The sequence below is a fragment of the Coenobita brevimanus genome, chromosome 62 (assembly GCF_032717465.1).
Source record: "Coenobita brevimanus isolate Jiangsu-jjx chromosome 62, ASM3271746v2, whole genome shotgun sequence".
NCBI lineage: Eukaryota > Metazoa > Arthropoda > Malacostraca > Decapoda > Coenobitidae > Coenobita > Coenobita brevimanus.
In genome coordinates, this window is record NC_137015.1 from 3,994,610 (window position 1) to 4,022,421 (window position 27,812).

Consider the following 27,812-nt stretch of genomic DNA (forward strand, 5'->3'; position numbering starts at 1 on the left):
TTATTAAGTCTACAATGAGCCACAATGAGCCTGTATATGAGTTAAAGGAGTATGGTACATGAATAATGAAAAAACAACTAGAGAATTACAAGCACATTAAAGTTTCACAATAACTTTCTCCTATACAGTATTACCTTATTCTTGAGGATCTGAGGAAACACCACTACAGTTTGTGCACATAACTCCTGAGAATGTCAGTGAAAACTAGAAAAGACTTCCACTTTTGAATTTAGAATTATTTTTAATAAAAAAGCATCAAATATCAGAGTACCTACCAATAATACTGGTACATTCTCACTGAAATGTGAGCCCTAAAGACAAACTTTCTGTGGTATAAGTAAGAAAAATGGGCGAACCATCAATAATTGGTGGGAAATTTCCTAAACTTGCAGGTACTGTACCTACAGATTTAAAGAGAGACTAACAGGGATATAACAACATGGTACTCTTGCCACACTCATAATCCTTTGAACTCTAAACACAAGGGTCGGCTGACATTGGAATCACAGATGAGTAGGCACACGTGAGCAATTTCAAAAGAAAATTATCTTACCTGCACATTTCTTAATATCTCTCAATCCAGGTCTCCAGTCAAAGTATTAGCCTATCTGTGTAAGTTTATACAGCTGATTAAATGGAAATTTTTTTGAAAATTCTTCACACTGTATGAGGTACTACCACTGATAAATATAGAGGACTGCTTATTTTCAGGCATATTCCTAATGTAATTCAGGTTCAAAACCAATAAAACTATGTTCCAACACCTAAGAAAATACTTCATTTTGAAGTTGCTCACGATGCCTGCTTCCCCACTACTGATGCATGCAGTTTAATGTTTAAGCTGTATTGCATCAGTCATGGGTATTTTTGGTTGAGGAGCACCCAATGATTCACACCTATTCATACTTCAAGTAATGTGTTTCACAGCAGCATCACTGTCACCAGCTTAGCCTTACCTAGCAACAATAAAGTACCTCGGGAATTAATTCTAGTGAGATCACACTACGGAGAGAAGACACGTGGAGAGTGAAAGGGAAAGAGAGTATCAACAATTACTCTACCCATAATGCTACAGCTATCACAAGGATATGTTTACCAAGCTGGTATATTTTTAAGCTCATCACTTCAATTACCCAAAAATAATATTTCAGCTTTCGGTGCCCCTCAACCATCTTGACATGAGCGGTTTTATACCCTAGCCAGGGTTCTATGACCAAACCACTGGTGCCTATCACTGCGTGGATAACTGCCAGCATTCCACTTGTACCTCTGAGGTCCCATATTTGGGGGTGAGCGAGTGAAGGGTGGGGGCATCTGGGAATGGGTGTAGTGGGGTGGGGCAGCAGGTGGATAGATGAAGTTGGTGGAAGTGAGGAGGGGCATGTGGTGGGCAGTGGGAGGAGGGGGTGGAGTTTGGCTTAAGTTCACCCACGACTGAGTTTTATTAAAGAATGGAGGGGAGTACGAGCCATTCGGAGGGTGGTGGTGGGTTGGGTGAGGGGGGTAACTGGTGAAAGGTCTGCGAGTACCAGTACTGACTAAGCCACCTACTGATCCACTGCGGGTGGGTGACAACTGCTGATTCTTCTGGGTACAAGTGGCGACAGCAAGTGGCTTTCTCTTGCTTGGAGTGGACTGTGTGCTGGAAGGTGGGCTGGGCACATTGCTAGAATCTACCTTCCTCTCACGCAAAACATCCGGCCGCTGACGAAAAATGAGGCATAAATTGTATATTCATCTGGTAATCTATGCAGTATATACTGTGTGTGTGTGTGTGTGTGTGTGTGTGTGTGTGTGTGTTATATATAAATATATATATATATATATAACTGTAGATAGATAGACAGGTAGTGGTAGGTGGGGGTGCTCACCATCCACTCACTCGATGTAGTGCTGCTCTCAAGTGACTGTTCTTTCCTCTCGTCCTTCCTCCTTTCTTTCCTTCCTCTTCCTTCTGCCTGTGGGTGACTCGACATTGAGTGACAAGCCAAATGGTTTCCTGTACACCAGGAAACCATTTACTATGCTGGGTGGTAACCATAAAACCAAATTATGGCACCTGGTAGTTTAGTGGGTAATTAAGGAGCTCCAATCAGACTGATCCTGTGCAGGCATATATGCAAGAGATGGCTGGGGTTTATTGCTCATGTAATGCCATTCAGGGATGAGTGATGCTGGTCACTCTCATCTTAAATGTCAGGACTGACTTGCCTAGCCCCAGGCTGCTACACTCCTTACGGGGCAACAAAGAATTAGATGACCTTATATTATGTTGGGGTTTATTGCTCATGTAATGCCATTCAGGGATGAGTGATGCTGGTCACTCTCATCTTAAATGTCAGGACCGACTTGCCTAGCCCCAGGCTGCTACACTCCTCATGGGGCAACAGAGAATTAGATGACGTTATATTATGTTATGTTTTATATATATACACACACACACACACCACTGAACTAAGGGGTTAATAAATTAATAAACAAAATCTTTTGTCTGTGGGATGAACCTAAGAATTTTGTAGAGTTGGAGTTATTTTATGAATGAGTTTGTTGTGTACTCTGATAATTAAATTCCTACTCTCTCTCTCCCTCTGAATTGTACTCATTTGCAACAGAGTGATTACAGTTACCATGATTAAGATCACAACAATGGAAAAACAAACATACTGACCTTTTACCACTGAAACTGCTGCCTTTATGGCATAATGATAACTGATTCTTAAAGTGTCAAAGCAGGTATCTCACCTTAGACACAGGAGCCGGGGTTGAGTTTGGTCGTTCTATGCATGAGAAGTCAAAAGTCTCTATGAAATTCTCCTTATTGCCATCCCTGAAGGATGCCACTGTGCAGCAGGAACCTTTCTGTTCACCAAATCGACAGCAAACCTCCTCTGGATCCACCCAAACTGTCAGCTCCACTGGCAACCTGAGGTCCTCATAACTCAACCCGCAGTCGCGGGCAGCACGCTCTATGGTTGGTTCACCTCGGGTGTTTTCATTCACTCTGACAGAAAATACCAAGGTCAGGATATGGCACATGTTGATGGTTATTACTTGATATTTTCTTGTTATATTTCCTAATTTACATTTTTTTTCTTTCTACAGCAGGATGATACCTCAAATACATCCACACCACGGTTGTCTGCTTTAAAATGAAGTCATCCTATTAAACATCAATGTCTCTCATTCTCCTTGAAGTTATCAGCACTCACTAACTTGGAGTCTTCTGACTCCTTCCTTCCATCCCCTTTTCTGGCTTTCAGTCTCTCCCTTCAACTAATTCTCTACACTTCCAATTAACAAACAATAACAGCTTTGCACTCAGGTCTTAACATCTCTAGTATCATATGATAACACGTTAATATAAAACTGAGATTTGTAAGATTTAGGATCAAACAAAAAAGAACTGAAAAATGAAATACAAAATGTAACTGACCTGCAGAGTCATCAAATGCTACCCTATAATGTTCTAATATTGTAGTACTTTCACCATTCTACTGGTCTACCAGAAATTTTTTTTGATGGAACAATGGATAACTGTACAGCATCTTCTTCATTCATCTCAGCAATCATTCTCTCCACATGGCTACACCACTTAAGTACACCCCTCTCTCTACAGTCAGCATTCACTCTTTTATCTGTTTATTTTCTAAATTTCATTCTTGCTACTCGTCAGACAATTTTATTCAGCTCAGAAAAGATGTTTTAAAAGTGGATGATTTACATACTGCGCAACTTTTAATTACTTCTTCAGTAAAAGAGCTTTCCCTCAAGTTGAATAAAATCCACTTGATGTAACAGGAATAAAACAATAAAGTATGTCACAGAATTCAGAAAGTCAAGTAATCCATTTACATACAGTATTATGCTTCATGATTTCCATTCCAACAACTGTACCCTCTTGGCCCATGGCTTATGGTCACAGTTAACACCACTGAACATTCAATGATACCCATATTCACCTAAACAAATATTGATCTTTCCTTCCACACATCTCATTTCTCCTAATATACCTGGTACATGTATTTGCCAAATCTCACGCACAACTCACTTCATGCTCACCCACACTAATAAATGTTGTAACCTAAACTCAAGAACGTCATCTCAAAATACTCGCAAATACATCAATCCTGAAAAGAATATCACGGGTAACTGTGCTAATTTACTATAAAACATATGCACTGAGTGACAAGCCAAATGGTTTCCTGGACACAAGGAAACAATTTACTGTGCTGGGTGGTAACCATATAACCAAATTATGGCACCTGGTGGTTCAGTGGGTAATTACGGCACTCCAATCAGATTGAGCCTGTGTTGGTTTATATCCAATGGGTGGTTGGGATTTATTGCTCACACAATGCCACTCAGGGATGAGTGAGGCTGGTCACTCTCATCTTAAACGTCATGACCAACTTGCCTAGCCCCAGACTCCTACGCTCCTCACGGGGCAAAATAGGATTGGATGATGGATGAATGGATTACACATACACTTATCAATTTACCATTATATATGTGAGTACACCTGCAGGATATTATCTGCAATGTCCTTAAATATTTGGAACTATGGCAGCCAAGAATAGGACATCTTCACCTCAAAGGCTGGCATGTGATATGAGTACTCATAATTTGTAACCTTCATAAATTACAAATCTTCAAGTAATTTTAAGCATTTTCCCTAAGTACGATACTATATATAAGTGTGTTGTCCCAGATGACTGACTGAAGCATGTGACTGTTAATGTGTACAAGGGGAAGGGTGATGCTCTTGTAAGAGGAAATTACAGAGGCATCAAACTTTTGGACCAATTATGAAGGTAATGGTTAGAGTCCTGGAAGGTGTGATTAGGGATAGAATGAATAATCATGAATGCAGGCAAAGGGACCACTGATGCTACATTCACTGTCTGCCAGCTTCAGGAAAAATATATGGGAAAGAAAAGGGATCTGTACTTTGTTTTTATTGATTTGGAGATGGCCTTCAACAGAGTCCCAAGGAAGGTGGTGAACCAGGCAATCAGAAAGTCTGAGATCAAGGAGTGGCTGGTTGGAGCAGTTATGGCTATGAATGTGGGTGCTCATCCCCCAGTAGGAGTGAATGGAGATTTCAATGATGAGTTTTCTATGAACATTGGTGTGCATCAGGAGTCAGTCTTCAGCCCTTCATTGTTTGTCAAGGTGCCTGAAGCCCTCTCACGTGACTTTTGAAATAGACCCACATGGGAGATGTTGTATGCTGATGATTTGGCGTTGATTAGAGAGAATGACAGGGAGGTGGCGGAAGAATTAGGAATGAAGAGATGGAATGGCACACCTGGGACTGAGGGTAAACATGGATAAGACAAAAGTGATGATATCTAAAGCAGGCCATACACGCACAGGCGAGCCCTTCCGGTGGCCTGAAGAGGATGGCCCGTTCAGGCAAACCTGGGCGTCTGTGGGTAGGGAACAGGCGCCTGCGCAGGCGGCCTCGACGGTCGTCCTGGGATCTGTCTCGGACAGAGTTTCATGGTCAGGCTCCGGTCAGGTTCAGGCAAACTGAGCGTGTGTGGGGTACCGCAGGCTGTCAGGCGTCAGTCTTGTGTCAGTTGTGCAGAAGAATTTTAAATCCTCGTACAAGCAACCTGTGGCAATAAACCTCAGTGTGGCTGTCAGTCATTCATGCGGTGAAATAGCACTCCTCATACAGGTATTGTTCTTCTTTATTATTGGGGAAACAAGTGACAACAGCTACAGGTAGGAATCCTCGTCTGTCCTCAAGTAATTAAACGAGTCATTCTTCTCGCACCGCAATTCTTTCAACAGAGTCAGATGGGACAATTTATCCTTTCTTATCAACCAGTCTTTTGCCCATTGGTCTGTTGTTTCCTCCTCTTTCTATTATTTGCAATATAGGCCACGGCAACAGCCCCAATAGCATACAGCTCCAGGTCATCTGTGGGCAGCGGAGAGTCCATGGCCACTCTCACGCCACGACGTTTCGCTTGCAACTGAACTCGAGACGTGAGGCCGACTGAATCGTGTGTGGGCACAGCATTGTTCGTTGAGGCTGGCCTCTTCAGGCCACTGGACGGGCTCACCTGTGCATGTATGGCCCGCTTAAGGCTGGTGGCAGTGCTGTCTGAGCAGGAGTGACCATGTGCTGTTTGCTGCAGGGGTGTGGGATAACTCCATCTTGTGCAGTGTTTATGCTGTGTGCCTAAGAGATGTAGTGGTATTAAAGGTAAACTACAAGACAATGATGACTTCATGTGTGCAGTATGTCAGGGAAAGCCTATAAAGATTGTCAGGTGTGAAAGGACTGATCTTGCTGGTTAGTCTCTGGTGTGTGGAGTTTTGCTATTTGGGGGACATGTGTATTGGAGATGGGGCTGGAGCTAGCTCTGTGGCTGGGGTAAGGTGTGATTTGAGAAAGTTCAGGGAGCTGTTACTTCTCCTGACAATGAGAGAGCTCTCCCTCTGTCCCAAGGGATCTTTGTATGTGCCATGTGTTAGGAGTATAATACTGTATGGTAATGAGACCTGGGCTGTGAAGGAAGAGGATATTCGTATGTTCAGACGTACTGAAATAACAATGATTAGATGGATGTGTGGTGCATCCTTGAATACAAGGCATGGGGGGGGGGGGGCTATGTTTATGATTGAAAAGTTGAGGGGAAGGATGGAACTGGTGTGTATTGGTGCTGTGATGAGGAGGGGCAGATTGAGATGGTCTGGACATTTGGAGAGGATGGAGGATGACAATTGGGTTCGAAAAGTGAGAAGTGTGAACATCAGGGGTAGGGTTGTGAGAGGCAGACTAAAAAAGACCTGAGACGAGGTCATAGTGTGACCTCAGGGATAAGGGACTGAATAGGGAGGCTGCCAGGAATCAAACAGCATAGAGAACCACCAATGGATTACTAAGACTGATGCATGCAAGCATATTGGAGCCTTTATATGCAATATGGCACAATTTCACCCCATATTCAGTTACAATATAATAAAGTTGGGCTGTGAGCAGCACAGTTTCGGTTTGCACTAATTGTAATTTGCGCAGCAACATAAATCATACCCCGTAGCAAGCAGCAAAGCAAAACCCCCATTGGCGAGGCAAAATTCTTGCTGGAAGGATCCCTCTGCATGCCATTTGATGTTCTCAGCAACAATGAGGGGGAGTTTGATGGCTCTGGAGCCTAGCCTCAGTTCCAGAGGGGTTAGAAGCACTTCAGTCCTCTCCCCTAGCCCCTCAGCCTCGGATGCTCCCTCCCCTATCCCCTCCGCCTCAGACACTCCCTCCCTTAGCCACTCAACCTCAGATACTCCCCCTATCCCACCCACCTAAACAACACTCCATCACACTTCATGGCGAGTTCCCTGTAAAGCAATTTATACACTCTAAACAACCCCTTCTTTAGCCCAGTGATGTTTTGTAGAGGCTGTATGTATACTGTATATTGCATTTAATGTCTGGCATCCTCAGGAGCTAAAATTAAAAATTTCAAGAGGGTCAAAGGGGGGACTTTGGGAAAATTTTGGGACATTTCCAGATCCATTTGTCCTTAAAACATGGGTTTCAATGTACCCACCTGCACAGTTTCCATTTGCACAATGAAATGGCTACACCCATTAACCACATTGTTCTGGGGGGCACTGTACTTAATATACTTGTACACAGATTAAGTTTTATTTCAATATACTGGGCATTACAAACTTAATTTTTTTTTCTTTTATGTTGTTGTCTATCATCATCATTATTACTATTTGTCTTGTTTTTATTTCGTTTTTTCTTTTCATGTCATTTTTATTATTTGCTTTGTTTTCCTTTCATTTTTGAAGCCTCCAACATGCTTGCATGCATTGCCCTTGGTCACCTAATGGCGGCTCTCACCACCCGATCTCTGGCAGCTTCCCTATTGAGTCACTTATCCCTGAGGCCACACTCAATAACCTCGTCCCAAGCCTTTTTCAGCCTACCTCTCGCAACCCTACCCCCAACATTAAGACTTCTCACTTTCTGCATCCAATTATCATCCCACATCCTCTCCACATGCCCAAACCATCTCAATCTACCTCTCCTCATCACAACTCCAATACACACCAGTCCCATCCTATCCCTCAACTCTTCCATCATAAACCTAGCCCCCCCAGGCCTTGCACTCAAGGATGCACTGCACATCAATCTAATCAATGACATCTCTGTATGTTCAAGCCTGCGAATATCCTCTTCCTTTACTGCTCAGGTCTCACTACCATACAACATTACATTCCTAACACATGCTGCATACTAACCCTTAGCACGGAGGGAAAGCCCTCTCAATGTCAGGAGAGGCAACAGCTCTCTCAATTTCCTTCAACCACCTCTCAAACTCCAGCACATAACACGTCTCCCAAACAACAAAACTCTTCCACACACTCAAGAGACTCACCAGCAAGTTCAATCCTTTTACACCTGACAATCTCCACCTGTTCTCCCCAATACACTGCACAGATGAAATCAATATTATCTTGCAGTCTACCTCTAAAACTACTGCATCCCTTATGTACCCACTTATCACAAACACTGCAGAAGATGGAATTACTTCCCACGCCCTTGTAAAAAATCACACATAGCCACTCTCCCTCTTCTTTGACAGGACCACCACCAGCCCTAGATACATCATTTTTCTTTTACCTGCATTTATTCTCACTCTGGCCTTTAAAGTGAGTTTCCTTGCCTATTATGAGCTTTGTATTAATACTAGTTTCTTTTCAGGTGTGGTCAATAAATTTTACATTGCATAAATGGGTTTTAGGGGGAGTTAGCATGGGACCCGGAACCATTTAGCCTATTTCCCATATGATCAGTGGCCCAACACTAGCGGTTTCATGGTTCATGGTACTTTTTACGGAATCAATTAGGCTCGAAACATTGGGCTCCACTGCACAGTAGAATTTAGCCAGCACGCAGTTGCGTAGAGATGTTTTACTAGTACCCCTCATAGCAAAGTTAATATTCATCAGAGTTCAATTTGGTCTCATTTTGAAGCTTGTAATTGTACGTTATCATACTATGTTAAAAAATGCAATATATGGGGAAAAAAAAAAAAATTAGCCAACATGCAAAAATTTTACTTCACTTAAAAAAAAAAAAAAAAAAAAAAAAAAAAAAAAAAAAAATAAACTGAATAATATTTTTTGCTCCATAACATGGCTGAATAAATGTTATTTCCAACAATGTATAATTTATTGTTTGGTGCAATAATACATCAGAAAAATACAAATGAACGAGAAGACATTCAGATGACAGCCAAAACCGTCATCCAAACTTCTGAGCCTCAGAAGCTGATGACTGTCAAAGCCATCATCGGCACATGAAAGGGTTAATTGAATACAATAATCCCTCCACTATCCAATGTAAAAGAGACAAAGGCATGTCTGGAAAGTGGTCCCGTCCAGTTAGTGGGCCCCTGCCTTCTGAACTGGTACTTATGGACCCTAACCCACCCTAACTTTGAAAGCCATCTAAATAGCTCCCTACCGGACATGCACAGCACCTATTTAAGATCCTATTCACACCAATAATGGACATAAAACATGATATAAATGAAAAGGAACCAAAGAATGAGGAATTAGAAGTGACCGTACCTCAGCCAGGGTACTTACAGCATGTTTGTGGCCGCCTTTTGTAAGGTTTTGGCAGCGGTGAAAATGCTCTTGAAGCACGTACAGTAATCCAGTGTTGTGCTGCACTTACAGTAATTCTTTGCACTGTGAGTTATAACTGTTTAACACTGAACATTGTTAACTGCATCAGGCCAGTTTCAAATGCCAGGTTTGCACTCTACAGTTAATCCTTTGCGCTCTAAATTCTAATTTCTTAACACTGCACAACACTGTAAATTCCCGTGTGGTCTAGTGGCGGGGTATTGCAGATTATTCTCTGTTTATTCACAAAAAAAGGAGCACGTGTGGCTTCCTTTACAATAAGCTACCACTCGCCATTGAAGTTAGGCAATAACTGTTTGGGTGTTGGTGAGGGGGAAACAGAGTTGCCAGATCGCAACGGCCACATTACCAAACTCCTCAGTTTTCATTACCAAATTTAACTCTTCGTTACCAAATTCGTAAAGCTAACATTTATTCTTCACTAATTATATATACAAGTGGAAATACATGTTATCACTCATAATTAACAGCATGTTGATTATTTTCAAGCTATGTACGTTAGCAGATTAATCAGAGAGAGCAAACAATCCACCATCTCCAACCTGTGTATCCTCATACATGTGAAAAATCTGTTTGGTAATGCATTACCGATTCATTACCAAACGAATATTTCATGACCAAATTGGCCCACATTTGGTAATGAAAAATACCAAATGGCAACCCTGACAGGGGAGGGGGGGAGGAAGGAAGGGGCGAGGGTCCGTGGTGTAACAGCTATTCGGTGCCGCGCTGCAATTTCAAATTACGGGTGGTAAAAAATTCGAATTTGGGGGGTATTTTTTTCTTTTTTGGCCATTTTTGAGTTCCGAAGGTCCAGGCCCACAATATCCGGTACGTGGGGATGTCCGGAAAGTGGGCATCCAGAAAGTACAGGGATTACTGTACATCCCAATTTTCTGTGATCTCAGTAACCTTAAGATTAGTATGTAATTATAACAATATCCATTTGTTTTTCCTTCCTCCGTTCTGTTAAAAAAAAAAAAAAAAAAAAAAAAAAAAAAAAACTACCGTACATGACTTACCAGGTAATTGTCCAAGGTCTGCTCAAAGAGGGTAATATGTGACTGGCTATTAATGTTGTGCTTTTACCCTTATCTAGCTTTAACTGCTGTGCACTAACCTTAGGCAGCGATATCCCTGCCCCTGCCAGGGCCGCTCAGGATGCCAGTGGTTACTGAATCGCTCCTCCAGTAGCTCCCCAAGTCTTGCCTCAAACTTGGTTACCATCTCTCCTGGTAGGTTAGTGTTGGCTTCCACTAGCTTCGATATGAATAGCACTGCAGCTCCTATCTCTTCTTTCATTGTGTGGTGAGGGGGTGATGGCCCAGATCTGACTAACGTGATATTCTCTACGCAGATGGGTGTGGCACATGAGGAGTGATAGGCAGTGAGTATGTTGAGCGTGGCTTGAGTTATCCTTCGAGTCTCTCTTCCTTGTTACCTACAGACGAACAGCTTTATTAAAATCACACAGTAAAGCTAAAACTACAAGTGGTAGCTATATAGAGCTCTGGGCATTACAAAACACGCAACTGGTACATATGGCGGATATCACTGAAACTAGCTTAAGGTAATGCAATATGTACATGAAAAAAAAAAAAAAAAAGAAAAAAAAAGCTATCTTTATCAAGGCAATCAATGATTACAGAATAACTGGTGTTGCTACTGGCTTCCACCCCCCCCCTCAAGACCAATGTTCCTAATCAAATACCGTATTTCATAATTATATTGTATATACCGGTACATATATATACATATACATACATTTTTATGTGCTCGACTCTGGGGATAGGCTTCCCAGCCTGGTCCCAAGGCCCGGTAGTTAGCTCACTGTTTATGGTTTGCTGAGAGAAATAGCTGACAACCACAAGGATGTGACCAATACAGCAGACCCATGCAATAATGAACCTTGATATAACAGATTTCATATTTAATGAAGGCCTCAGGGCCCATCAAACTTTCATCTGCTATAACAAACAATGGTCATCAAATGGGGTGCAATATATGTGTTTCTTACCGACTTTACCACATCCTGGCGTGAGATTGACCTGTCACCAACGTAAATGCTGATGTGTAATAACAGATTAGAGTAATACTGTATTGGTGATGAAGTACAATGACAAGAACATGAAATAAGCTGCAAAGGGACAAAATTATGGACCAAGCTAGTGTAAAATGGGTATAGTTTTCACTTTTAGTAATAGAATATGATACTATGCTCATTTATTTTCAAAAATGTGCTAGAAATCCCACCTCAGAGGAGGGGGATGGACCTTGAATTTATCGAACTTTTGGAGACGAACCTGGCTTTCCCGCTAATTAGTTTAAACAGTAGTAAGGATCTACTGTACTGGAGAATATTTTCAAAAGCTTCATCCATTGTTTCAAAATGGAAAGATGGAAGATGGTAAAGAAAATTTCTTGACTGAGTGTACAGGATACCCTTAAAATTTCATCAGTACCAATATTTTTTGTACAGTACTTAAAAAAAAAAAAAAAAAAAAAAAAAAAAAAAAAAAAACTAAGTTCCCAACACTCCAGGTAAATATTATCACATCCTTGTCAGTTCAATCTGCATAATACTGTGCAGTCATGCTTCAATAATGTAAACATAAACAGCATAATATACAGTAACTACTTGATACAGCTGTATACTGAAGTGATGAACTACAGGGTAATTATATTGCTAGTTTATCATTTACAATATGCTTGTTACTGAATTAGGGCATGATACTGTACTTTAATACTCCACAAATTCATTTTATCATTTTACCCATCAATTACTGAAGACATAAAACTGTACTCCACTAGAAATGGTTGCTTTAAACAGAAAAATAACTTCTCGAGCAATATAAAAGTAACAAATAAAATTCATTACAAAATACAGGAGACCCCCCACTTTACGAAGGATCACGCAACAAAAATTTGCTTTAACAAAGATCGCATTTTACTATCCTTTGCTCACCTAATGAATGCCAAAATTCGCTTTAATGAATATATTTCCAAGGGCAATTTTAAACCAAGTGAGCTCTCACTCAACTGATTCCACTTCAGTGACATGAACAGAGAAAACATGCACCATTCTCTCCCGCCCTACCATCCAAAACAGTACAGTACCTCACCGTCACACATGCAACATCTGAATAATTCACTGATGTATTTAAGGTATGTAATTTCCCAGGTCAAACCTAGACAGAACTGTAAAATTTACTAAAATAAAACTCAGTTAAAGTGTTACTAATATTTTGTATTGGCCAGTTGCATGTTAAATTGTTGATGTAATTTTAGATGAAGGGTTAGCGAGTCATAAAATACACAATTACTGATTCAGATTAAGCAAAAACAGAGTTACTGCAGGTGGAGGGGGGGGAAAAAAAATTGGCGTCCTGGAACTAAACACCACTTGACCCAAATTATAATGGCATCACACAACAAAAAAAGGCTTAGCGAACGTTTTTTCAGGAATGAAACACATTCGTAAAGTGGGGGCCTCCTGTACCAACAAAACATATGCTGTGATGGTATGGTACTGGAAAGTTATGCCCAAAAGACAACTGTAGCCTACAACATCTACAGTCAACCGAGTTTTCCTGAGATCTAACTTTTCACAGGCTAGTTGAGGAATACAACGTAAACTTATTTGTCATGCATAGTAGCTACTGTAACTTCAAATGGACCATTCATCTTGAAAAAAATAAAAAATAAAATAAATAAAATAATCCACCTTATCAAATCACATACTGTACCGGCACTATACCGGCTGAAATCAACCACTTTCAAAATAACTGATTGGTACATTAAAATTTAAGGAGTTCATGAATATGAGAATTTAAGGGCTGTTGTTAGTACATTAAAAAAAAATTAATAACAGTAATACAGTAATAATAACAACAATAATAATAATAACACGGTAATAATAAATGGACCTAAAATGAAGAGGTGTCCACACTACAACCTGACGATGGGTACAAGATATACATGGTAGTATTAACCTTTCAGTTTACAGGACATCCAAACTCTTGACTCTGCTGTGGATTTTCAATTTAAGTTTTCTGGGAAGATTAGTATTTTCCTGAGAGGATGTGGTCAAAACACATGGGTGTAGCTGGTGGTCCTTTATTAATGCACTGTCTCTCCATACATGCTAGATGACACCAAGGACTGGACTTGTTCCATGGTCTGGGCAAGGCTTGAAAAATACTTGAAAACCAGACAATGGCCATTCAGGACCCAGTCTCATAAGCAAAATACTATGCACAAACTTGGCTGAAGTCCATTCCCAGACCTACACCCAGACTTGCCTCCCTGAAAATGTTAGAGCTATCAGGTAGTTTCAAAGCAAATTAATAGACGAATGTATTACTGGCACTTAAATGTGAAATTAAAAACTTTTATACAGGCATACCCTGGTTGAACGATGCAACTGATTAAGTAAACACCCATCGCTAGGTGGGTATCATATCTCCTGGTAGATTTAACACGTAAAGTTGCTTATAGGGATGCATTTTTGAGCCTTGGGTTTCCCCCCTAACTAAGTCCAAAACCCACCCAAATGAGAAAAAATAAATAAATAAAATAAAATAAAAAATAAAGAAAATCTAAGTGGCCTAACAGCTGTAAAAGATGCTAACCTAAGCCTAAAACCAGTGCCCTTCTCGCTTGTGCCCAGTCAAGGTCACGGGAGAATGCAACCTCCAACTCATATTCAAACTCCCTAGAGAAGAAGCAGCAGCAGCACTGTATACAATCCCACCATCAGATGGTCCCAGGAGAATTAAATAAACATCTGTTATGCATACAGTAAAAATAATGTATGAATGACGGAGAATTGCCCAAGGTGCGAATTGCTGTGACAGAGAATTGTTGATGTTTTGACGGGGAACTCTCTTCACAGGGAATGGGACTGATGATGCGATCGGGACAGGCTTTTCGAAGGCCCCTTTTTATGTCGTTTTTGTTAGTTCTGGTTGCTGAGCTCCTTTATTTTCTTTCTCTCATTTTCCAACATTTATTTAGAAACTCCTTTGTACTTTCAACGCGTTTTCCTTTGAACAATCCAAATGTAAACACGATTTATCAATCGATGATGCGATTGGAATAGCCGTTTCAACGGCCTCTCTTTATGTTGTTTTAGCTACTGTTCTAGCTGTTTTCTTCTCCCTTATTTTCCAATATTTATTTAGAAATTCCTTGGTACTTTAAAAGCGTTTTTCCATGAAGTCTGAATGTAAACATATGATTTATCGGTCAAAATTTTCATCAGTGCATGAAACATTTACTCTCTAAGGCTTTCATAATCATTAACACAGTACAGTTATTTATTTAAAATTATTATTATGTATTCCATGATAGGTTAAATTAATATTATGTATTCCACGATAGGTTAAATGACAGTTCAATAGTCAAACACGAAATATTCTTTGTTGAGTCACCTAGTTGTCCACACTGTTTTGTACCTCATCTGATGGGCAAGAATCCGTACCCCAAACGACAGTGTTCACTCCACCTATGACTAAATCATATTAACCTAAGTCTAAAAACAGTTAATAAATCAATCTAAGCACAAAATTTTTGTTTAAGCTATCATCAAAATCGGTAAAAAATATCAAAATCCATCGCAAAACCAGGGGCAGGCCTACAATAGGCAAGGTAGGATGGTATTTCTACCCCCATCACAATTACTGGGTATCGCATCTAGGGGTATCGTAAATCGGGCTTTGCCTGTACAGTATTTCAAGGAATTAGATAGTGCAGCTGCCCTTCCACCACCCTAACCTTTATTTGTCAGGGTGATACTGTACAGGATAAGAACTAATTGCCTTATTTCATAATTACAACAGTTTTAGCATTACAGTGGTATACATGACTGCCTAGTCTTACCCCAGGGTGGTAAGGTAAGCTGCTGATGCAGCATTTCAGCGTCTCCTCACACAGCTGTTCCGTACTTGTTCTCTTATCTCACAATTTTCATGGGAGATTTCACTTTCAAATATCACTAACACAGGATTAATACTATCAAAAATACATTTGGGGGATTAGAAGTCGATGTACCGGTACTAACTTATAATGGGGTTACAAGAAGAACAAGCTCCTGGCTGGAGGGCACAGAGTTGTCAGTGAGTGTAAACATGGGGGAGAGAGAGAGAGAGAGAGAGAGAGAGAGAGAGAGAGAGAGGGGGTTATCTCTTCCCTCACAGTCAAGCACTAAATCTCCTCTCAGGGACCCTTATGATAAAGCTTTTAAGCTACCTATGATACTTCATTTTAGTAGAGTGGATAAATATAAAAAAATATATAGGAACTCACTGGAAATACAAGTCTCAAGTGTCATCATTCAACTGAAAAAAATTAATGCTGAATCAATGTAAAGAATACATAACATCACAGTAAAAATGTATACTATACAAACTTGGGATATTATGGTGTAAGGAGTAAAAATATTCTTGGCATTTATTTTCAACCTACTACTGTACAGTCAGGTTTCAATATACAATTGTTCACTATGCGACAAATCGCTATAATGATGAATAAAAGGTTATACTCATTTTAGGAATAACAAGGGCAAAATGACAGCAAATTCACTTGAACAATGCCTCCCAATCAGCTGACTGAACCAAGATGGCCGCCCAGTGTTAACATCACAGAGCTCAATAATATGGATAGGCTATCTCCCCAGCGAGCGTGTAACTTTGGCCGCCACACTGAAACACTTGCACTTGTCACCTCCACAATGCTAATGCAATTGGATCACCGTTTTTAGCTTGCTGTTTCTGTTTTGCTGTTGCTTACATAAGCCAAGCAGTGGGCCATGGTACCGGTACTATATATTTCCAATTCATCAGCTGATCTGGTTAGTACTTGGATGGGTGACCGCCTGGGAACACCAGATGCTGTTGGCATCCCTACGTGTCAAGTGGGGTTGGTGGAGGATTAGTGCCCCTCCCTGTAAAACAATTAACTCTAAGCCCTTGACCACCCCGTTTGGGATACATGGCATCTGGCAATGAATGAATGAACGAAAATTTCATAAGACGTGGGCGTCAGGTACAGTGCATAAACAACATCAGCGCCGCCCTGAGCCCTTGGCGGCAGTTACACAAACTACATGGTGCTATCCATGAGAAAGCCTCTCCACACTATAGAGCTCAGTGGTTTACCTTTGCTGTGATCATCTGCAGTTCGTTTCATTTTGAGAGTGAAAGGTTACTGGAACCCTACTGCTATTACCAAATAACAGGGCAAGAGCTTAACTTCCAGTGCAGTGTGCGAAATTAAGTGGGGTGATAAGTTTTACGAGTGTGAAGTACTGAAAATTAATTCTCAGAAATCATGTCTACTGTGCGTACACAGCCTCCTAGTCAGCTGATTGAGCCAAGATGGCCGCCCAGTGTATATAGTACATTTGCTGTGACTGTCTGCCTTTCGTTCCATTCTTTGCACCAAGGCCACTGAAACACCACTGCTAATGCCAAATAACAGTACAAGTGCATAACAAACCATGCAATTTTAAGCAAAGTAGTAACTTTCCTTGTGCAAAATACCATACTAAAACTTGACTTGGAAATCGGGTCTGGCAAGATTGCTACCCCTAGTGGTAAGGTGGTGCTAAAGTGGATGCTGAGGACAAGCTATCTGAGATTTTACTTTACAAGGCCCTTGACCCCCAACCAATCCCCAAGGAGCCCATGATCAACATTGATATACGATGAGCTTTCTCTTGACGTAACCCTATCGCATACCAGTCATGACTGTACAAAAATAGTCATTCAAGAGTGACAAAAAACTGGAACACATTACCCCAGCATGTGATGATAAACATAGTGTTCGTTTCATATCGTTTATAAAGGCTCCAGTATGCTTGCATGCATCAGCCTTGGTCACCTAATGGAAGCTTTCCATGCTGCTTGATCTCTGGCAGCCTCCCTATTCCTGTCTCTTATTCCTGGGGTCACACTCTATGACCTCATCTCAGGTCTTCTGAAGTCTGCCTCTCACAGCCCTACCCGATGTTCACACTTCTTATTTTCCATACCGAATTGTCATCCTCCATACTCTTGATACACCCAAACCATCTCAGTCTACCCCTCCTCATCACAACACCAATACATTCCAGTCCCCTCAACTCTTCAATCGTAAACCTAGCCCCCCCTCCGACCTCGCAATCAAGAATGCACTACATATCCGTTTAATCACCATCATTTCTGTATGTGTCAGCCTGAGCCTACATGTATCCTTTTCTTATACCTTTACCTAGTAAATTACATGAGTTAGCACTGTGTGTGATTAATTACCAAATCAGCAGTCTCTTACTGAATCACCACCAATTATGCACTTTTAACAGGAAAATATCATTTTCATCACCATATACGTTCATACACACCTAATTATCTGCAATCCGGTCAAACATTTGTTTAATTTAAATATTAATAAAAATCAGGATTCCAATAAAAAACTTGCTAAAGTTATCAAAAGTGCTTCGCCTTCAGCCGGACACCTTGACAGACTTATATTTTGTATAAATACTGATTTAAAATGCAAATACATCCATTTACTTGCACTTTAACCCTGAAACACCGGGCTATTTTGAACGCAGTCATCACCTTACTACAGACAATTTCCTGTAAACCGCTGAAAATTGCTTGTTTTCAAACCTTAATATCTCAGAATGTATAGCACTTACAGAAATTAATTAACGACCATTTTACTCATCAACTCTTCTTCTTGCGAATGAAAGTATCCCCAGGTCCGCAGGTTATTAAGCTGATCAGTAATGATGTGAGGAAGAGAACTAATTTTCGGCGCAAAAGCAGGACATATTCATGCGTCTGCCTACGGCGCCAACGATGGTTTTGCTCTCAACGTGATAACTTCTCCACTAGTAGATAAACTAGGCACTGTTGCATCCAAGGCATGCCTTATGGCACTATCACTGAGCCCTTTTCTAGTATCCTTGGAAAGAGGCTTGGATGGGTTGGATGATACGATTGGCTACAGGCAGCACGGATGGAATCAGACAAATAGGATCCTGAAGAAATCGTTGTACACCTGGCAAAAGCACGAGGCAGACTGACTCTCACTTGTGTGCTATAGGGTGAATTTTTCCCCACCCTTTGGTGCTGAGATAAAATGGCGGCCAGTTCAAATGGTGGCAGGTAGACACTTGCATGTATAGCCGCTACCCGGTGGCCCAGCTAAAGCCCGATTGTGATGTGTATAAATGTTGCCCGGCAGATGGGGGTTAAAAGAATGTTGGCAATTTAAAGTAGAAATACCTGCTAACTTTACCACATTTTCACTCTGAATATTTTTTTTTTTTTTAATGATATTTAAGTAATATTTTATACTTAATTTCAAATAATTTGGTATGTACCAGTATGAACCAATGTGATGATAAAAATTATATTTTCCAATTAAAAGTGCCAGTATGGTAAATGCTGATTTGGCACTTCGTCGCACCGGTCAGCATTTAATTACCAATAAGGATATTGTTTCTTGCTTCCTATTCCCTCATCAATATACAGTACCGGTATGCTTATTATATTTCCTCTTAAATTTATCTGCTGAATTAGTATCCAAGACACACTATGGCTCCTTGTTTCAGCGGTCAACACTCAACAGTCTTGTGCATATCTGGTACCGGGTACTACTCAGATATGGTCTTGGTCTGGGCAAAAAGATTGCAGTGGAAGGGTTGAGACCAGCTATATCAAAGGGGTGACCTTCAAGGAGACATGGGACCACCTTACTGTATTTTGCATCTTTCTTCAGTTTTTCCTTAAAGCCATTCATGAGACTCGTGTATTTTCAAGTTTTATTTATATTTCTTTTTAAAGTGGTGAACAGGAATTAAGTGGCCATTGTTTACAATCCCTGACAGTGTCAAAGATAGACAGATGCTACTTATGGCAGATTGAAGACAGATGGATGCCTTCTTCAGAGTGTCATTTATGGCACAGAATTACTGTGCAGATTTATCTAAACCTAACCAAAAATTTTATTAACAACTTAATTTATCCTATCCTAACCTGTTCTATTCTAACTTAACTACGGTAAGCTTATCCTGACCTAATCCCTTTGTTCCTTGATGGATCCATTTCATACTCGAAAATGCACTCCTGTAAACCTTTTCAAAGTCACTGAATTAATTCAATGGCAGGTAAAATTTTTTGTTAATATTTAAGAGATGGTCTTAAGTCTCCTTGAATTTACCAACAAAAGAATTCAATTTTGAGAATAATTACCGTACCATACCAAAGGGACTTCCTTATTAAAGTTTTTCACAATTCACATTTTCAATTTTTTTATAAACTTGTTCCTACTGTGGTATATCTTTATGATGGCACTGGCTGGTGAACTATGGGACGTTTATTTTATCAGTCATTCCTCGTAGAGTAGATGGGAAGTTGTTGAAGGCCATGAAGAGTATGTGTGAGGGTGCAATGGCTGCAGTGCGTGTGGATAGGGAACTGAGTGAAGTTTTCTATTTGAAGGTTGGATTGAAACAAGGATGTGTCATGTCTCCATTGTTGTTCAATCTGTAGGCTATATGGACGGGGTTATAAAAGAGATGCAAAGTAGGGCAGTGGATGTTGGAGCGGCCCCAGTGAGTCAGGGCAGTGTTTGGAAACTCCCTGTACTCTTGTTAAGTGAAGACAAAGGGGGGCTGCAAGGCTTGGTGAATGAGTTTGGGAGGGTGTGTAAGAAACGGAATCTAAAGGTGAATGTAGGGAAGAGTAAAGTTATGGTCTTCGACAGAAATGAAGTCAGTGAATGTACAGTGAGGTTGGATGAGGAGGAAATGGAAAATGTGAGTGTGTTTAAATACCTGGGTAGTAGGATGAGTAAGGATGGAAGTTTAGAGGGGGAAGTGCTTGAAAGAAAGACAGGTTGCTGGTTCCTTGAAAGCAGTGATAATAAGCAGGGAAGTGAGCATGAAAGTGAAAAAGGTAAATTTTTACAAGTGGACAATACACCCCCCAGGTAGTGCAATATATTTTTCTTGTAGTTTTTGATGCAATTCGAATGTTTTTGACCTTTATTTTTGTCGGAAATGCCTCATTTCCCCTCTTTTCCAATCATGAAGTTTGATTGGACAAGTAGGTGAAATCAAGCATTTACCGAAAAAAAAATTAAGTAAAAAACAACTCTATCTATCTATCTATCTATAGCCCGACGCCCTAATCCCGCAAAAGGGTGGCCGCAGACAAAACGCCTCCAAGTCACTCTGTCACCCTGGGGGTAGGGGGGTTTCAAGAATACTCCCCCAGTATCCCTGCTTGTCGTACGAGGCAACTAAAAGGGTTGGTGATGGGTTAGTGCCCCACCCCGTAAAAAGAACTAACTAAAAAAGCAAAAAACAACTCAAATCATATAAAAAACCACATTGGACCCATTCTTGTTTTTTGCTACTTTTTGTACCAACCACAGTACCACTGATGTCTGTCTTTTCTAAATTTACACAGGACCTGACAGTCTGGGCAATAAACTTCTGAAGGTAATACACTGTGTTTTCTAAGAAACTCAATAGCTTCCTCAGATTCCGAGTGGAAACGCTTAATCACTCGTAAATAATCAATATCACACCAGGGACACACAGCACGTCTTTCTTCTTCAGAGGCCATACCGAGAAGGATTTGAATTTTTCCATCCACAAGGAATCAAATACCAACGTTCAAATTCATCGGTAGAATACCATCATGGGACCTAAAGTAAGCCTATGAGTGGGTGATACAGACGTATGAGACACACGCGCAGTTGAAGGGAAGACAAACACATGTACAAATGCATGCATTTTTTACCCGGAGTGGCTGAGTGGAGATCCAAGTAGGTTTTTTGGGGAATTTTAAATTAATTATCTCTGAAAATATCAATTTCCGAATGGGGTTCTGGGGGTTCATTATGATCCTTAGGGCCTATACTATACGTTAATGGTGCTAAAATTCCTAAACTGCGTATTGTCCACTTGTAAAATAATACCGTGAAAGAGCTACTACATGACAGTAGTGTGATACCAACTCTAACGCATGGAAACGAAGCTTGGACCTTGTTGGAGGGACAGAAGTCAAGAGTGAGAGCAGTGGAAACGAGTTATTTGAAAGGAGCATGTGGTCACATGGAGAGACAGACTGACAAATGAGGAAGTGAAGGAGCATTGTGGTGTGGATGTGGATGTGACAGGAAACAGGACATGTGGAGAGGATGGAGAGCGTGAGACTGACGAGGAGAGTGTGAGTGAGGTGGAGGGGGGAGGGGGGGAGGCCAAGGATGAGATGGAGGGATGGAGTGGAGAGGTAAATGAGAGAGGGGGGGGGGTGAGCTGGGAGCAGGGCAGTGAAATGGCGGGGGACAGGACGACATGGAGGTGATTTGTTTGTGGCCACCCCTTACTGGATTAAGGTGTCTGGTGATAGACAGACTGAAATAGGTTCCTCATAATGTAGCTCAGCCCTTTGAAGTTGATGCCCATCAATCTGCATGCCTCTGGATAGCTTCAAATATCTTATCCTGTCCAAGTGGGGGTGAAGTGACCAGATTTCCACAGTACTCTTAACTGTAGATGGGGACAGTTTCTGTGCAGTGATATGAAGCCCTTCTCACCAATGTAGCACACGGTCCAGCATACCATTTGCTTTTGCTACAACAGTTTCTATATGTTATCCATGTTTTCTGTTCAGCAATATTATTCTCAGTACCATGCATTGCAACTGATTAAAGAAAACTGCAGAGTTGTTCCATTTTACTGAATTCCATATAGTAAAACCATATTCTAACGACCAAATAACAGGTTAGACTATGAAATACTCTACACTGTATGACAATAAATCTTTAGAAGACTGGCTATTTAATTTCACAAAATCTTTTAATAAATGTTGGCAGTTATAACTTGATGCCTGTTACAGCATCCATAACAGCCCACATTCGCAGTCATCCATGGTCTTCACATTCACATCAGGTCTATAAGGACTTGCGTGATCACGACGTAATTCTGAACTTGATCTACGCATTGCACATATTACACCACAAACTCACATCTCATTATTATCACTACATACACCAGTATGCATCACAAAGCCTTGTTTACTATCTACCTCGTGTAGAGTTCGGATAAACAGAACGAGGACCTCCGATCACTTCCATATTTATCTTCACACTTGCCTTGTGGCCATTTCATATTATAATCAATCTACCACACACACATCTCCAGATGTCCTGGTTACTGAATTTCAGCTGAGAAAGCCAGAAAGGGTAAAAACGAACCAATAAACCCACATTAATTCTCACCCTCCACCTAAAAAGTACTTTCCTCGGCCCTGATGACGTCTGCTAGCAGGTGAAGTAGCGCGGTGACCCTCACTAGCCAATCAGAAGGATCGACTGAAGACTTATAGCCAATCACCTTCCTTGTAACAAACTCTTTGCGTACAGCCCTACATTACAGTGGTGCCACTTTTGCCTGTTATGCGCAAAATGTGGACGCGAGATAACGGACCCCACTGACGAGATTTGTCAAGGCTGCGTGTGTGCATGTGATAAGTGAAGCACGTCTTGAGAATCCAAAACATGAGTGAGTCTGAAAATTTCTTTCTTTTTTTCTTTTCCAGGAAATTTTCGATATTATGGGAGCTCAAATGCCTTCTAACAAGCACGAGTTGCTAGTTCAAGTGAAAATTGTTCGGTCATTGATTCAAGTGAAAGTGATATGAGGAAACAGAACATGGGGAAAAAAATTATGACTGAAGTGAGTTATGATATAACGAAACGTTGGAAAACAACTTCATTCCAGATGTACCATTTGGATATCCCTCATAATCACAAACAAGAACTTCAGTACTAACGGTTTTTGATGTAATGGGAACACCGCAGGATATTTTTGTAAGGGATTTTTTTTTTATTTGCCACCTTTTGTTGTCCTAGCACTCTGTACCTTTTATAACAATGTTTCAATCGTTTTTCCGTATTAACTTCAGGCTTGTCCAGTTGTCAGCGATCTTTAAATAAAAATTTTCTGCCATCCATTGAGGCATTAAGGTACATAACTCGCCCCGAACCAAAAATACCGTCAAATTCTTGCCCATTTATGTTAATTCTATAAATTTTAGGGTAAACCGGCTGTAGGCCCCACAGCCGGGGAGAGCTTACCGATAGGTTACCCAGTTATATGAACGTCAATACTGTTCGTTTTTCTTAAAGCATTCGTAGTAGTATAAGCATTTCAAACATTTGTAGTATGTGAGAACAAGAACTGAGTCACTATTTAACACTTTCACAAGATATTTCTATTTCTGTGTGCTTATTATTGATGGTCTGCAATACTAGTTTAACATTACCGAGGATTTGCCACCACCGGGCCCGTCTGTCCGCAGGAGTTTGCTGCACCAGTCTTCTTGTCAAACAACCTACATTTAGGGCCTGTTGTTACTCTGAATGAGGCGCCAAAACACCTTTTAAAAGAGTTCTTCTCTCGAGAGACCAGTACAGCCCTGACTTTCCCGAAAGAAAATCGCAACTTAACGGATGGTGAGTTGGTGACTAAACATATCTTACCGAGACGAGATCAGTTGAATCGCGCGCTATTTTTTTTTTTTTTTTTTTTTTTTACCATGCAGAAAACGGTACTGCACTATAATAATTGTAGTGTTTGGGTTATTTACCCATGTAGGAAATGATATTGTACTAATATATATATATATATATATATATATATATATATATATATATATATATATATATATATATATATATATATACTGTATATATTGAAATGCCTACCGTGGCAACCGAGCACCACCGGGGCATGGCGACACCCCCCCAGGAGGAGACCACGGAGGGGCTCTGAGGGCGCGCGCGTTGCCAAGGCAGTAAAGACCTATGTCTCCGACTACCTTCCGCCCTTATACCCTAGAACGGACCCAACGGGAACGTCGCAGTCCGAGTACATTATCCTCCAACCGGACCAGCCCTCGACAGGTTCGGGGTGGGGCTGAATACTTAGTCCCAATTAAGCAGCACCCAAGTGACGGCCTTCAGCCGCACAAAAACTATGACGGCCTTTAGCTGCACAAACCAAGTGACGGCCTTTAGCCGCACAAACACTGAGACGGCCTTAAGCCGCTCAACTGCTGCAACCCACTCCTCCCCTGCAGAAACTGGTGACGGCCTTCAGCCGCACTCAGGGAGAGGCGGCAACGCCCCCTCTCCTTCTGCAGCTGCCTCCAGGAGTCGGCCTCCGGTGACGGCCTTCAGCTGCATCCACAGGCAGGTGACGGCCTTTAGCCGCACCTCAACTGCTAGCCACTCCCCGTGCAGGACACCAGTGATGGCTTCCAGCTGCACCTGTGGACAGGTGATGGCCTTCAGTCGCACCTCGCCCATGGTCCTGCCTGGAATTCGGGCCCCGCTGATGGCCTCCAGCCACACCGACAGGAAAGGGACAACCTGCAGCCGCGCTCCTCCTGTTGCCCACGGGACCTTGGCAACAGCCTTCAGCCGTTTCAGGGCGAGACACTCCAACCAGTCTCTCATCCCCTGAGACTTCCCCTGTGGAGGACGACACTTGCCTGGCTCACCCCTCCTGTAGCCGAGCGGGACGTTCTTCCGTTTCTTCCCACAGAGGCAGCTCCCAGGAGGAGCTTTCCTGTCTGGAGAAGGTTTGGCGAGGCCTCATGCTGTCCCCGGGAGTGTGTGCAGTGCAGCCAGCGCCTGGAGGCGACGTCACAGTTCAACCCTGATGGCAGCCTGACGGGAGGGAGACTGCAGACGCTGGACTCTCCGAGGCACCCCTGTTACCTCTGGGCGCGACCTCCCTAGCCCTAGACGACAGCGACCTCCTCCCCAGGGTGGGCGTAGACAGGCATGCTTACTCGCTCTGTTTCTCCCGAGCTCCGAGGACCAGACCACTCAGCAAGGCCCCATGAGCGGAGGCCCATCACTATGCCCAGCAGCAGCTCACCGAAGACGACGTTGCCCCTGAGGGTTGTCCCGTGGCCTTTACAAGAAGGAATACCTGATGGACCCCTCCAACACCTGGCCGACTCCTGGGGGCCATCCGACTCCTGCAGCCCAGTCGGAGCCCTTCAGTCTGCCCAGTGTAACAGTGACTGACTAGTGTATGGTGTAATACTGGTGTTCATATTGTATACTGTGCCTAACTAGTGCCCTGGTGACTGAGTAGTATACTGTGTGTCTTTCATGTTTATATTGTGTACTGACTAAATAATATACTGTGTGAGACTTACATCCATATTGTGTGCAGTGTCCGTTTAGTGTCCTTGCGGCTGGATAGTATCCTGCGTGATACTGATAAACCACAGTCCTGTCGGAGCCCTCTAGTCTGCCTAGCATATTTGAGACTGAATAATGTATTGTGTGTTACTTACATTCATATTGTATACTGTGAGTTGTAATTAAGGTAATACACATGTAAGGTTGTTGTCCAGAGTTTTTATGTCCTGGTCTTCTCGTTGTGTGTTCTAGCTCCGGTCTCGAAAGAGAACCCCGGCTCTACAGCTAGTCTAGGACGAGAAGTCGGCCTAGAAACACCTAGCATAACACAGGTGGCCAGCGGTGGTTCTTGACCTGGGCAGAATACAGAGAGGAGCAAAACAGGGACAGCAGCAAAAATGGCAACAAAACCTCACGTGTAATTACCTAAATTTGACCCGAAACATTATGACATACACACATACCTATCCATAATCAAACCGCTGCTAAACATAGGGTTCGAGGATGACAGACAGAAAACAGCAGTCACCCTGCCTCTCCTGGGCAAAGCAGTAGCCAGTATCACACCCAAGGTCGTCCCAGAGCTGACATGGACGAATTTTACCCAAATAGTCATTCAGGCCATCACACCATCACTGGGGAGAGTTGTGGCATTATCACAACTCGACAACTTAACCTACGACGGAAACCTAGATGACACACTCATCCAGGCCAGGCGACTTGTCACCGCTGTATACCCGGAAACTGATGTAGCAACCTGGGAACAACACACTTCTAAAGGTTCTCCCCAGTGTTATCAAAGAACATTTCACGATATATGACCCTACAGGAGACCTAGATAAAGACATCCAGCTTATATGACGCCTAGCCTCCCGCTCCACCCCGCAGCAGATCAACATCGTAAGCAAATTCCCCACCCAAAGACCAGCACCACACTACAAACCACGGGCGCCCTCAGCCCACACCAACTCCATGGCGACATCCAGCCTACCCTGGTCGCACCCCACCAACAAGCGCCTCAACCCCAAGGAGAACCAGAACTTGATTTCCATTAATCCACGATTTCTTCGGCAAACAATGATTTCAGGTACCTTGTGATACCAATCCCCCCCCCCCCAGCACGAGGCTTGGCTGCATCTGAACAGGCCCACTGGCGCCTCCGTCCTGTTCTCCCTTGACCTATCACCCGGGACCCTCTCGGCCTGTCTGCTGTCCCCCACCTTCCTCCTCCCCCACATCGCAGCAGTCAAAGTAGCAAACATCTTCACCACCTCCCTCATGCTACCTAAAGGATTAGTGGTGGGAGAGATGGAAGAGGCCGAGCTCTGTGCCACCCCACTCCCCCCCCCTGCCACCCTATTCCCTCTACCAGGACACCTCTCACCTCACCAGGCAGACAGCCTCTGCCGCCTTTTCCTGGACTTCCAAGACCTCTTCACGTCAGGCCCTACCGACATCGGCCACACCACCTACCTGACGCATGGAATACACACCACAGGACCACCCATTCGCCAACCATCACGGCAGAGAGGAAAAAAAAAAAAAAGGGCTGAGGAAGACCGGCAGGTCAAGGAAATGCTTGATGCTGATGTATCACCCTCCACCAGCCCTTGGTCCTCCCCTGTCGTCCTCGTCGAGAAGACGGCACCATGCGCTTTTGCGTGGACTACCGCCGATTGAACGTTGTGACCACCAAGGACGCCACCCCCCTTCCCAGGATAGACGACTCCTTCGATTCCCTATATGGAGCATCTTTAATTGGTTCTCCACCTTGGATCTCCAGTTGGGTTACTGGCAAGTCCCCATACACCCTGAGGGTAGGGGGAAAACTGCATCTTCCACCAGTAATGGGAAACACTATGAGTTCAACGTCCTACCATTTGGACTGTGCAATGCCCCCCCCCCCCACC

The 27,812-nt window shown here is 42.4% G+C and overlaps 1 protein-coding gene across 1 annotated transcript; it reads right to left on the reverse strand.

The window, feature by feature from the left end:
- Positions 1 to 751: 751 nt before the first annotated feature.
- On the reverse strand, positions 752 to 22,990 carry LOC145403975 (uncharacterized). The gene is made up of 4 exons (XM_080275575.1): positions 22,963 to 22,990; positions 10,802 to 11,122; positions 2,743 to 3,001; positions 752 to 1,704 (listed from the first exon to the last, which is right to left on the reverse strand). The coding sequence occupies exons 2-4, from the start codon at positions 10,981 to 10,983 to the stop codon at positions 1,189 to 1,191; spliced, it is 957 nt and encodes a 318-aa protein (XP_080131701.1). The 5' UTR covers positions 10,984 to 11,122; positions 22,963 to 22,990; the 3' UTR covers positions 752 to 1,188.
- Between the last annotated feature and the right edge of the window lie 4,822 nt (positions 22,991 to 27,812).

What these genes read in the sequence shown, in the direction of transcription:
- LOC145403975 (XM_080275575.1), bottom strand. Translation starts at nt 10,983, where the DNA reads ATGAAAGAAGAGATAGGAGCTGCAGTGCTATTCATATCGAAGCTAGTG. An exon ending in CAGGGATATCGCTGCCTAAG is followed by an intron (nt 3,002 to 10,801) that starts GTTAGTGCACAG and finishes ATTTTCTGTCAG; the next exon opens with AGTGAATGAAAACACCCGAG. An exon ending in CCCCGGCTCCTGTGTCTAAG is followed by an intron (nt 1,705 to 2,742) that starts GTGAGATACCTG and finishes ATTTTTCGTCAG; the next exon opens with CGGCCGGATGTTTTGCGTGA.